This window comes from Anolis carolinensis, chromosome 2 (assembly GCF_035594765.1).
Source record: "Anolis carolinensis isolate JA03-04 chromosome 2, rAnoCar3.1.pri, whole genome shotgun sequence".
Lineage (NCBI taxonomy): Eukaryota > Metazoa > Chordata > Lepidosauria > Squamata > Dactyloidae > Anolis > Anolis carolinensis.
Window position 1 is genome coordinate 6,869,803 of NC_085842.1, and position 14,022 is coordinate 6,883,824.

General features: G+C 43.2%; 1 protein-coding gene across 1 annotated transcript; it reads right to left on the bottom strand.

The window, feature by feature from the left end:
- Window positions 1–2,308: 2,308 nt before the first annotated feature.
- LOC103278142 (gastrula zinc finger protein XlCGF57.1) lies at window positions 2,309–11,570 on the bottom strand. The gene is made up of 3 exons (XM_008105944.3): window positions 11,393–11,570; window positions 5,780–5,906; window positions 2,309–3,903 (listed from the first exon to the last, which is right to left on the bottom strand). The coding sequence occupies exons 1-3, from the start codon at window positions 11,489–11,491 to the stop codon at window positions 2,402–2,404; spliced, it is 1,728 nt and encodes a 575-aa protein (XP_008104151.2). The 5' UTR covers window positions 11,492–11,570; the 3' UTR covers window positions 2,309–2,401.
- Window positions 11,571–14,022: the final 2,452 nt, after the last annotated feature.

Here is a 14,022-nt window from a genome sequence, read left to right on the forward strand (position 1 = left end):
ATCTGCCTGGGAAAGATCTGGCTGAGAAGATTCCAGTTCTGACTGGGAAGGTAAAAAACCCAAGTTTTCTTCTTCATCAGGCATTACAATGTCATGAGCAGGACTACAAGGCCCATGAGTCATCACAGTCATCTTGAACCTGAATCCCATAATTCCCATCAGAGTCATCTTGCACCTGAATCCCATCACCTTGAACATCAAGAACCTGAATCTCACAATCCCCATCAGAGTCACTCGGTGACTCCAGCTGAGTCACAACACACAGGGAATAACAGTACCTGGGAGATTATCTCTTCAAAATGATGAATTCAATTGGAAATAACAAAGGATACCCCCTGACTTGTACAATAGGGTGTATTGGGTACCAAGACCTGGGAAGAACCGTCTGTTACCATTACAGACCAAGAACCGAACAGACTGCGGAAAACAACTGACGTAAAACATGGATTGCGATAAATCTGAAAATGATATAAAAGGGGGGTGGCTTTCCAGATATTGGTGTGTGCCAGAGACAGTGCTACATCTGCCACCCATCATGACTTTGAAAGAACTGATCATCCTTTTGGGAAAAGTATATTGTGAGTATGAAAGGATGCTTGAGAGAATGAATGTGCTACTAGGTAACAAGTCAATGTAGGATTTCTAAATCTATCTAAACAAGTGGAAATCTGTGTGTGTGTATGTGGCGGAGGTGCCCACTTACACAGACAGCCTCCCATCTCCAAAACAGCTACAACCCACAATGCTGAGGAGTCACCAAAAGCAATCCCTCCAATGAAATTGCAGGTTATAGCGAGCACCATGAACATGTCACCTAAACCCTGCCAACGTCCTCCCCAAACACTACGGCTCACCACCCAAGGAATGCTTTCATTTGGGAACAACTGGATCCTAGATTTTACATGTTTCCTCCACCACAGGCAGGCATCCAGAAGGTGATTTTCAGCCAAGGAAGATTTTATTATCTGCAGATAAGATGCTAGCTAGCAATACATTCACAAAGTAGATAGCATCCAGAATACAGTTTAAAAGCTCTTTTTATACACAAGCTGGCATAGGCTGCAGCCAAGCAGTGGGCTGACCAGTCAAAGCTGGCATAGGCTGCAGCCAAGCCAAGCAATTCTGACCAGTCAAAGAGAGGGGCTTGGCTCACTGGCCAGCGTGGGCTGGGACAAGGGATAATTAAGTGTCGATAAATGGGGTTCCTTTTACTGAACAGGAAAAATAACAAAGTGATTGAGGGCATCTCTGGCCCTACCAGGAAGGCTATTGTCTTTATGGGATGGACATGATCTGGCCCATTGTGAGGGCTGATCTGGCAGTCCCAGATCCCAGAGAAACAAAACATCATGTTCTGACATTATCATGCAAAATGACAGAGGTTGGGGTTTGGTTGTAAACATTCAGATTCCTTCCAATGCGAGCGGTCCCGTTCATCAAAGGCGCAGGGTGGTGAAATTGGTTCTTCCCCAAGGGGCAGGGAGAGGTGATTTCCCCCACCTGAATTGTGTTGCAATGTTCAGGTAAAGTCCCAAAATATAGGTGAAACTGGGAACTTAATGAGAAAGTTCCTAGTTTAGTTTCTTTTCCCCAGGCTATACAGCTGTGTGGGATGCAAGACATCTTTGGGTTCAGGAACACGGTTTCCCCCAAAGGGAAGGAATGGGGATCTCAGGAGCATAAAACATTAGGTTATTTATTTATTTGTTTATTTATTTACAGCATTTATATTCCGCCCTTCTCACCCCGAAGGGGACTCAGGGCGGATCACATTACACATATAGGCAAACATTCAATGCCTTTTAACATAGAACAAAGACAAGACAAACATAGGCTCCGAGCGGGCCTCGAACTCATGACCTCCTGGTCAGAGTGATTCATTGCAGCTGGTTGCAGCTGGCTTGCTCTCCAGCCTGCGCCACAGCCCGAGCCCAACATATAGGCAAAATAGGAACACATAGGAAAAAACATGGAGTGTTTAGGGCAAATTATATACATGAGAGACATAGTTTTCCAAAGTACTTTTAACAAGCCAGGCTTCCCAGTAAGTCATGGCCAGGGGTAATCTACCCCTGGTTGTCATGGCACATCATATAAACCTTTAGAGGAAGATGATGGCAAGGCATCTAAGGAGTGCTCTTTGCCTTTCATTGGGTTATGCTCCGGCAGGCGCCAGAGAGAGAGAAAAAGAGGAAAAAAAGAGACTTCAGTGAGCGGTGACCTGGCCCAGGTAAAGTAGACATCCCAAGGACCCGGGGCTGGTTTTCCCATGCAACATAATTGGCTGACCAGATAAGAGGAGCAGGGATCAAGCTTAGAAATCTTTATTATTTGATTACAGACATGTATGCACACTATTAAAAGCCAACATAGACTGTACAGATATAGGATCATTTTCACCTCATTGACTTATGCGATGTAAAGGAAGGTCTGTGCTATTCCCACATGTCCTGTCACTTTCCAAGTATTTAAGCCGCTTCCCCTCTGCATGGACTCTCATATGAGAAGTCAGTCCAGTGCCTCGGCGGAAGCTCTTCCCACACTCCACACACGGAAAGGGCTTCTCTCCGGTGTGGATCCCCATGTGGGAACTAAGGTTTGTGTTCCGGCTGAAGCTCTTCCCACACTCCAAGCATTTAAAGGGTTTCTCCCCAGTGTGTATCCTCATGTGGGAATCGAGATGCGAGCCGCGGCCGAAACACTTGCCACAGTCCAAGCATCTGAACGGCTTCTGGCCCGTGTGGATTCTCTGATGGCAACTGAAGGCGCTTCGATCGCTGAAGCGCTTTCCACACTCCGGGCAATGATACGGCTTCTCCCCAGTGTGGATCCTCAGGTGGGAAGCCAGGTCTGTGTTCTGTCGGAAGCTCTTCCCACACTCCAAGCACTGAAATGGCTTCTCTCCAGTGTGGATCCTCATATGGCGAGAGAGCTGGGCGCTCTGCCTGAAGCATTGGCAACACTCCAAGCATTTGTAGGGCTTCTCTCCCGTGTGGCGTCTCATATGGGAAGCCAGGGTTGTGCTCCGGCTGAAGCCCTTCCCGCACTCGGAGCATCTGTAGGGTTTCTCGCCGGAATGGCTCCTCATATGTGAAGCCAGTGGCGCACTCTGAGTGAAGCTCTTCCCACATTGCAAGCACTTGTACGGTTTCTCCCCGGTGTGGGTTCTCCTATGAGAAGCGAGGTCGGTGCTCCACCTGAAGTCCTTTCCGCACTCCAAACATTTGAAGGGCTTCTCCCCGGTGTGGATCCTCATGTGGCGCGCAAGCTGCGTGGTCTGGTTGAAGCTCTTCCCGCACTCCAGGCACGGAAAGGGTTTCTCTCCTGTATGGATTCTCCAGTGGAAAGAAAGGCTGCTCCTGTCGCTGAACCTCTTCCCACACTCCAGGCACTGAAAGGGTTTCTCCCCGGTGTGGATTCTCATGTGAGAAGTCAGGCTTGTGCTGTGACGGAAGCTCTTCCCGCACGCTGAACACGTGAACGGCTTCTCTCCGGTGTGGATCCTCATATGGCGACCCAGCTGGGTGCTCTGCCCAAAGCTCTTCCCACAGTGGAAACACTTATGCGGCTTCTCCCCTGTGTGGGTTCTTGGGTTGACTTCCATTGTGGAATTCTCTGAAATGGATTCTGAACCTTTTCCCCTGAAAATATCACAATCAGAATTTAGTTTGGCTTTACTAACAGAGTCCTTACTGCACATAGATGACTTATTTCTTTCCTTGCTTTTGCCTCTTTGGTCTGGGATTTGGTGAACGTTTCCATTAGAAGAAGCAAAGGAACCCTCTTTCCTTTCCTGTGTTATTTCATTTTGTCTTGTCTGTCGCCTTCCTTCTTTTCCAACGAGTCCTTCCAAAAATCTCCTTTGGAGTTCTTCCTCATTCTTACTCCCACTTACAGAAGGAACTGAAATTTAAGAAAAATCTGTCAAGAGAAATGGTCTATACAGTGTGTGAAAGGTTCACTCATTGTTAAGTGTGTGGTGCTTCGGTTAGCATTCCAGCAGAGGAATGGTTAAGTGCATAGAATTAGATTTACTGCCTAGAGCAGGGGTCCTCAAACTTTTTAAGTGGAGGGCCGGTTCATAGTCCCTCAGACTGTTGAGGGGCCGAATTATCATTTAAAAAAACAAAAAAACCAAACAAATTCCTATGCACACTGCACATGTCTTATTTGTAGTGCAAAAAAACCCCAATAACAATTATTTGTTTGTTTGTTTGTTTACTACATTTATACCCCACCCACTCTCATCCCAAAGGGGACTCAGAGCAGTTTACAAATTGTGTGTACATACAATATATTATATTATTAGCACAGCACAATATTAGCATTATATATTACTATATTGTACTATACCACTATATTGTAATATTATTAATAATATTACATTTAATATATAATATATAATTAATATTATTATATTGTATTACTATTAGTATTATATTGTATTACATTATAATATTATTATCAATATTATATGTATATAGGTACACAATATATGATATTATTACCATAGCACAATATTAGTAAATGAAAGAACAATACAATACAATATTTAAAAATAAAAACCATTTTAACCTACATAATCCTACCAGGATTTCAATGGGAAGTGTGGGCCTGCTTCTGGCCAATGAGATAGTCAAGTTAATTAGGATTGTTGTTGTTGTTGTGTGCCTTCAAGTCATTTCAGACTTTGGGCGAGCCTAAGTCTAAAACTATGGGCGGGGGCCAGGTAAATGACTTTGGAGGGCCGAATCCGGCCCCCGGGCCTTAGTTTGGGAACCCCTGGCCTAGAGTGACATTAATTCAGCCACTGGGAATGGAATGTGGGAGGTGACAAGTTTTACTGATAAGCTTCTTCACAGGTCGCCATGAATTCTGCCGGACACGAGAATGTGTGTTAGATGCGCTTATGTAAATAGCTGTAAATAACTTCAATAAAAGCTCAGAACGGCTGGGATTGGCTGACAACTGACTGATGAGAGTTTATTTTCCGTGAGACTGGACAGATTGCCAGGTCTTCGGAAGGAGAGGAATTGAGATGGAAAAGGTGAATAAGTCTGAATTAGCCTCTCACACATCAATAAAATCATCATTTGAGACAAAATAGACAATAACATTTTGAATCAGGCTCCATCTAAGGCAAGTCTAAGAAAATTGTGAAAGTGAGACCCACCTGTATCATGTGTGTGAGTGTGCCTTTGAATTCGTGTGTCAATTTATGGGAACCCTGTGGACTTCATAGGAGATTTTTGGGCAAAGAATACACAGAGGTGGTTTGACCAATTCCTTCCCCTGAAATAAGGCCTACACCACCTGGCCTTTATTAGTGATCTTCCATACAAGTACCAACTAGGGGTGACCCTGCTTAGCTTCTAAGATCAGACAGCATCTTGTGTCTTTAGTAGAGGTGTGCAAATTATAAAAAATTGGAAATCAGAAGAATTCTGAAGTTCTGTAAGTCTTTTTGAAGTCAAAAAACTTAAAAATTGAAGCTGATCCCCAAAACATTTTCATTAATGTTTTGAAAAGCTCGGAAGGCTCTCAATCAGTTTTATTTAATGCAAGGCAACAAAGCAATCTGCCTGCTACTAGCAAAAGGAAGCATAAACTAAAGCCATGATACTTAGCTGCCTCCTTTGCCATTCCTCTCCCTAATGGTTTCTCTGCTTTCATGATGGCTTGCTTCTCGTGTTAAGACAGGGAGAATTACATTTTGGGAATGCACAGAACTTGGGAAATGTAGTTTGGCTTTAACAACCAAAGATAGAACAAAGCTTACTCAAAGACATCAGATTGGTTAAATTCTCCTCCATGACTTCCCAGTACAAAGTCCTTTGGCCTGGGTCCAGCAAAGCCCATTCCTCCTTCGTGAAATACACAGCAATGGCCTCAAAGGTCACCGGGCCCTGAAAGAAAAGGAAACCATTTCAACCCTATACAAGATTTAATGGTTCTACTCCCATGAAAATAAATCAAAGAACAAAGAAAACCAGCAGTGTGGATGTGAAGTGGAATGGGGAGGTTCAACCCTTATTAACCGTATCCTCAGGCTTTCTCATTGTTGACAAAACTAAGAGGAACGTGATAAATTATTTTAAAGCAGTGGTTCTCAACCTGTGGGTCCCCAGATGTTTTGGCCCTCAACTCCCAGAAATCCTAACAGCTGGCAAAATGGCTGAGATTTCTTGGAGTTGTAGGCCAACACCTAGGGACCTACGGGCTGAAAACCACTGTTTTAGAGCAACTGAAGTTAAGTGTCTCTGAGCATATTATTGTTTTATAATAAATCTTTTGTTGGATTTAATAGTGTGTGTGGCTGTTTGCTGGAAATGAAAGCTATGGACTTGTCAACATCAGGAGAGGAATTTTCCAGGGAGGCTCATTGTCCGCTCTGCTTTTCATTATTGCCATGATCCCTCTGTCAACAATCTTACAAAAAACACATCTCGGCTATCAAACATCTAAGAATTCTCACAAAATTTCGCATCTGTTGTACATGGATGACCCGAAGCTATATGGGAAAACGGAAACTGAAATCCAGTCTCTGACCAACACTGTCCGAATTTTTAGCACTGATATCAGCATGGAGTTTGGCTTGGACAAATGTTCGACAGTGGCATTGAAGAAGGGAAAAATCATTGAAAGTGAGGGCATAAATATGCCCAATGGCCAAACAATAAAGTGTCACCAGCCAGAGGCCTATAAATATCTGGGCATATTACAGTTGGACAACATCAAGCATGAACATGTGAAGACTGTGGTCAGTAAAGGATACACACAAAGGGTCAGAAAAATTCTCAAAAGCAAGCTCAATGGAGGCAACAGCATAAAGGCCATAAACACCTGGGCCATACCTGTCATAAGATATACTGCTGGCATCATAAACTGGACACAGATGGAACTGGACAATTTGGACAGAAAAACAAGAAAACTCATGACCATTCATCATTCACTGAACCCTCGCAGTGATGTTGACCGGCTGTATCTGCCTAGAAGATCAGGGGGCAGAGGACTCTTACAAGTAAAACAAACAGTCAAAGAAGAAGAACATGCCCTGGCAGAATATGTAAAGCAAAGTGAAGAACCTGCTTTGATTGAAGTCAAAAATCAGAAACTCCTCAAAGCACAGCAGACAAAAACCAGTACAAGAAAACCGCACTACAAACTAGAGCTGACAGCTGGCACAACAAAACATTGCATGGAAAGTTCCTTGACAAAATTGAAGGAAAAACTGATAAGGAGAAGACCTGGCTATGGCTCACGAATGGGACCCTGAAGAAGGAGACAGAAGGCCTGATCCTTGCAGCCCAGGAGCAAGACATCAGAACAAAGGCAATTCAGGCCAAGATCGAAAAATCAGCTGTTGACCCAAAATGCAGACTGTGCAAGGAAACCAACGAAACCATTGATCATATCCTCAGCTGCTGTAAGAAAATTGCACAGACAGACTACAAACAGAGGCACAACTATGTGGCCCAAATGATCCATTGGAACTTATGCCTCAAGTACCACCTCCCAGCAGCAAAGAACTGGTGGGATCACAAACCTGCAAAAGTATTGGAAAATGAGCACGCAAAGATACTGTGGGACTTCCGAATCCAGACTGACAAAGTTCTGGAACACAACACACCAGACATCACAGTTGTGGAAAAGAAAAAGGTTTGGATAATTGATGTTGCCATCCCAGGTGACAGTCGCATTGACGAAAAACAACAGGAAAAACTCAGCCGCTATCAGGACCTCAAGATTGAACTTCAAAGACTCTGGCAGAAACCAGTACAGGTGGTCCCGGTGGTGATGGGCACATTGGGTGCCGTGCCAAAAGATCTCAGTCGGCATTTGGAAACAATAAACATTGACAAAATTACGATCTGCCAACTGCAAAAGGCCACCCTGCTGGGATCTGCACGCATCATCCGAAAATACATCACACAGTCCTAGACACTTGGGAAGTGTTCGACTTGTGATTTTGTGATATGAAACACACACATACCCTGTTTCCCCTAAAATAAGACATCCCCAGAAAATAAGACCTAGTAGAGGTTTTGCTGAATTGCTAAATATAAGGCCTCCCCCGAAAGTAAGACCTAGCAAAGTTTTTGTTTGGAAACATGTCCATCGAACAGAACACCAGAGCATGCAGGATCGGTAAATGTACGTACTAGGCTTGATCGATCCACGAAAAATTTGATTCTAAACTCGTTTCAAAACTAGAGGGGGGCAGCTTTTCGTTTCTGATGGTATTTCCGAATTTGGCCCCCCAAAAAATTCGAAATTAACGAAAATTCGTTATTTTCTAAATTAATTCGTTAATGGCGGACGCGCATACGCAATTCCCAAAAACAGCACAGAGGGAGAGGACTTTACAGGACTCTCCCACCCTCATTTTTTGAGTGATCTTCTTCCAACTTGGTACAGTGGTAGAACACATTTAACACTGATAGCTCACCAAAATTTGGAACGTTTCCCTTATCCTCTGATTTTTGGCGAATTTTCATAGCTTTTATAATAAACCATTTTTTAATAATTGCAGAAATCTGTTCCTGGTTTGAAAGTCTTATTTCCTGTTAAATTGGGTTGTCTTTACTGTGAAAGTCATTGTTCTACTTCAGAAACTTTGTTTTTGTGGCTGAAACTTTGTTAAATTGGTGTGTGTGTGATATATACTGTGTATATAGTCCCTGCATAATGTGTGTGTGTGTGTGTGTGTGTGTGTGTGTGTGTGTATAGGTAAAGGTAAAGGTATCCCTTGACGTTAAGTTCAGTCATGTCTGACTCTGGGGGTTGGTGCTCATCTCCATTTCTAAGCCCAAGAGCCAGTGTTGTCCATAGACACCTCCAAGGTCATGTGGCCGGCATGACTACATGGAGTGCCATTACCTTCCCGCCAGACCTATTGATCTACTCACATTGGCATGTTTTCAAGCTGCTAGGTTGGCAGAAGCTGGAGCTAACTCACTCTGCTCCCGGGATTTGAACCTGGGACCTTTCGGTCTGCAAGTTCAGCAGCTCAGTGCTTTAACACACTTCGCCATCGGGGCTCATGTATATATAATATACATACACATACACACAATGTGGAGAATATGTGGAAAGGTAGATAGATAAGTTGGGAGCCACAGCGAAGGCACCTTCCTGGGAGCAAGGTCTAATAATAATAATAATAATAATAATAATAATAATAATAATAATAATAAATCCCTTACAATATCCAAGATGGCTCACTGCTACAGAATCTTGGGAGGTTTAGTTTGATATGGTACCATTATTGGCAGAGAAAGCTAAGCTGTAGGAGTTGAAATCCAATCATTTATCCTCCCTATAGAATCAATTTTATATGCATTTTTAGCTACAGAAAAGCTAAAATCAGGACAGTAAAAGAACAACACCCAGAAAATGGGAATTCCAGACAGGAAACAATCAGGGCCAGCTAATACCTCCCAACAAAGGATTCCCCCAGGTAGGAAGCAGCCAGGCTTTGAAGCTGCAAGGCTATTCAATGCTAATCAAGGTGACCAATTGCAACATTCACACTTGCCTCCCACAGACAAGAGTTCTTTCTCCCACCCTGGACCTTCCACAGATATATAAACCCCACTTGCCTAGCTTCGCACAGACGTCAAAACCTCACCGCCGGGCCCCTCTCTGTCTCTCTGGGTCTCTCCATTCCCGGCTCCATCCGCCGCCTTCCCGCCTCACAGAGAGACACCAGGCCTGAGCTGAGGCGAGGCGGCGGCGGCGGCGGCCATTTCCCCCCCTCCGTCTTCCTCCTCCTCCTCGGCCTCCTTCACCCTCGCCCCCTCCCATTGGCTGAGCCCGTGATGCCCCTTTTGCTGAGGGGCAAAAGGAAAGGGCCTGAATGGTGGGAGTTTGGGTGATTTGCAAAAGCTTTTTTTTCCTAACGAAAAAAACGACGACATAACGAAAAACGGCCTCTCGCGATTCGAAACCGCGATATCCAGACGTGTGGACAACCAATGCTTCAAAACAAACGAAAATAACGAATTAATAACGGTTAACGGGGAAAACGAATTATTTGAGCAAGCCTAGTACGTACCATAGAGTGTTGTACATGGAAATATTGGTAGTAACAAGAAATTCTAGATAGGATTCACAGTTTGTCTGGTTATGCTGGTTTGTGATGACAACTACTGTACAGTATAAAATAAATGTTCATTTTTTGGTTCAACAATAAATGTGAATTTTTCTTCATGGAAAAATAAGACATCCCCTGAAAATAAGACCTAGTGCATCTTTGGGAGCAAAATTAATATAAGACACTGTCTTATTTTCGGGGAAACACGGTATCTATCTTGTTTGCTGTGTCATAATAAAATAATAATAATAATTTGGTGCCATGCCAAAAGATCTCAGCCGGCATTTGGAAACAATACATATTGACAAAATTACGATCTGCCAACTGCAAAAGGCCACCCTACTAGGATCTGCACGCATCATGCGAAAATACATCACACAGTCCTAGACACTTGGGAAGTGTTCGACTTGTGATTTTGATATATGAAATCCAGCATGTCTATCTTGTTTGCTGTGTCATACAATAAAATAATAATAATAATAATAATAATAATAATAATAATAATAATAATAAATTTATTTATATACCACCCTATCTCCTCAAGGGACTCAGGGCGGTTGCCAATACAACAGAGAATATACGGCACATTAAAAACCATACAGCAATTAGGACATAATACCCTATGAACATAAATGTGGTGCAGGCTGTTGAGCAGCTGCAATAAATCACTCTGACCATGAGGTCATGAGTTCGAGGCCAGCCCGTGGCGGGGTGAGCACCCGTCAATTAAAAATTAAAAATAGCCCCTGCTCGTTGCTGACCTAGCAACCCGAAAGATAGTTGCATCTATCAAGTAGGAAATAAGGTACCACTTATAAAAGTGGGGAGGCAAGTTTAACTAATTTACAACGTTGGAATGAGGAAGTGAATAAGTGCCGTCAGAGTGGATGATGAAGCAGCTGCTCCCCCCTGTGGCCAGAATCGAACATCCCCTCAGGAGAAGGTTAAATTGCCTCTGCGTCTGTCTGTCTCTGTCTCGGTTCGATGTGTTTATGGGCATTGAATGTTTGCCTTATATGTGTATAATGTGATCCGCCCTGAGTCCCCTTCGGGGTGAGAAGGGCGGAATATAAATACTGCAAATAAATAAATAAATAAATATTTATTTAGATGCACCACTGGAGAGTTGTTCTCTTGGGGAGAAAAATAACTACATTTCTATTCACTGTTATTTTTTACTTTAGCTGAGGTTCTGTGCTCCTAATCCCACGAATGACATACTTTGCTTGGATAAAGTACAGAAAACATTGGGCATCCAGTCAACCTCTTGGAACAACTAGGATCATAAGCTCTTACCGTTTCCTTGTCTGCTGCCTGGGTCAGGAGAAAATCCTCAGCCAGGGCCACGGCCTGGGACGTGGACTGTGGCTTACTTTCTCTGACCCAACTCTCCATCTCCGGTGGAAGGACAGTCAGGAACTGTTCACGGACCACCAGGTCCAGGATCTCCACCTGGGTGTCCTTTCCTGACTTCAGCCAGCAAAGCTTGTCGAGTTGGCGACAAACTGGTTTAGGCGCCTCCTTCTTCCGGGGATCGAAATCCCTGAAATGTTGGCTCTGTACATTTGAACTGAGAGTGTCTCCAATGGCGGGTGTCTTGGTTCTGCCCTTCCATAATACCTCGTTTCTCCCAAGCTCCATGTGATCGTGTTCTTCTCTGTCTTCAGAAACAGCCGAGTCTTTCACTTATATCTCCAACTGGCTCTGCCTCAAAAAGCGCCAAAAGAATGACAGTGATGGGATCTTCTTCTTCCTACGGAAATGGGAGACAAACACCAAGACCTTGAATAAGTTACAGCAGGCATGGGCAAACTTCAGCCCTCCAGGTGTTTTGGATTTCAACTCTCACAATTTTTAACAGCCTACCAACATTTCAGATAAGTGAAGGCTAACGTCTATCAATGTCGAGGATTTTGTATTTTCTTGTATTTTGGAATCTGTGTGTCTTTGCTACAGATGGCCCAGCAGCTCACTTGAAATAATAATAAAGCTAAAGGGATCCCAAAATCTTGGGAAAAATTACTTATAGCCTAACCCTCAGCATTTTATTTCTTTCTTTATTTAAAGTATTTATATTCCGCCCTTCTCATCCCGAAGGGGACTCAGGGCGGATCACATTGCACACATATAAGGAAAACATTCAATGCCTCAAGATAGAACAAAGACAGAGATAGACGCAGGCACGGGCGGGCCTCGAACTCTTGACCTCTTGGTCAGAGTGATTTGTTGCAGCTGGCTGCAAACCAGCCTGCGCCACAGCCCAGACTTTACCCTATTCCTGAATCTCATTGCCTTGCTTTTTTGCACATGCCTGCCTTCCCTGTAATTTCTTAATAGCCTGGTGCTCACTGATGTATTTTATTAATGTAATTTTACTATTATTGTTTAAATTTATTGTTATTGTTTTAGTTTATCAGTATGTACAACGTGGCATTACATTTTGTCATAATCTGTAAGCCGCTCTGAGTCCCCTTTGGGGTGAGAAGAGAGGGGTATAAACAAAGTAAGTAAATAAATAAATACATTATACATGCTGTCGTTATATTGTTTTATCTGTTGATTGGTCCCCATGTGAACCACTACGAATCCCCTCAGGGAGATGGATGCGGGTTATAAATAATAATAATAATAATAATAATAATAATTATTATTATTATTATTATTATTATTATTATTATGGTGCATATGAAGCATAAATGAACTTTATGTTGTCAAAGGCTTTCATGGCTGGGATCACAAGGTTGTTGTGTGTTTTCTGGGCTGTATGGCCATGTTCCAGAAGCATTCTCTCCTGATGTTTTGCCCACATCTATGGCAGGCATCCTCAGAGGTTGTGAGGTCTATTGGAAACTAGGCAAGTGGGTTTATATACTTGTGGAATAATGCCGAGGGTGGGAGTAACAACTCTTGTCTGTTGGAGCCAAGTGTGAATGTTGCCATTGGCCAAATTGATTGGCATCGATTGGCATCGATTGAAGCTTGCGATTGAATTGATTGGCATCGATTGAAGCTTGTAGCTTCAAAGCCTGGCTGCTTCCTGCCTGGAAGCATTATTATTATTATTATTATTATTATTATTATTATTAGCTTGAGTAATTAGTGAGTCCTGTCTGCTGAAGGCAAGTGTGAATGTTGCCATTGGCCACCTTGATTAGCATCGAATAGCCTTGCAGCTTCAAAGCCTGGCTGCTTCCTGCCTGGAAGCATTATTATTATTATTATTATTATTAGCTTGAGTAATTAGTGAGTCCTGTCTGCTGGAGGCAAGTGTGAATGTTGCCATTGGCCACCTTGATTAGCATCGAATAGCCTTGCAGCTTCAAAGCCTGGCTGCTTCCTGCCTGGAAGCATTATTATTATTATTATTATTATTATTATTATTATTAGCTTGAGTAATTAGTGAGTCTTGTCTGCTGGAGGCAAGTGTGAATGTTGCCATTGGCTTCCTTCCTTAGCATCGAATAGCCTTGCAGCTTCAAAGCCTGGCTGCTTCCTGCCTGGAAGAATCATTATTATTATTATCTTGTGAAATTAATGAGAATGCAGATATCCTCGGGACTGTCAAAACTGCATGTCATAAGTTTTGCTTGCTACTTTATTGTTATTATGAAAACCTGTCAACAAGTATGGAATAGAGTCCCTATTTCCCATTCCTTCTATTCTCCAAAAAATAAATTAAACCCTCACCTGCTCATCTGGAACTTACCTGAGCCTTTTCCCCCAGCAAAACTGGAGAGACACTGGGAATAATATGGCTCAGACTGGAAGGAATGGGAGTTTGGAGGAATCCATGCTCTATGCTTTTAACTCTATATTGGGGAGGCTGAAACAAAGAGGAGAGTTAAAAGGCTTGGGGCAAACTTGGGCCCTCCAGGTGTTTTGGACCCCAACTCCCACAATTCCTAACAGCCTACCGGCTGTTAGGA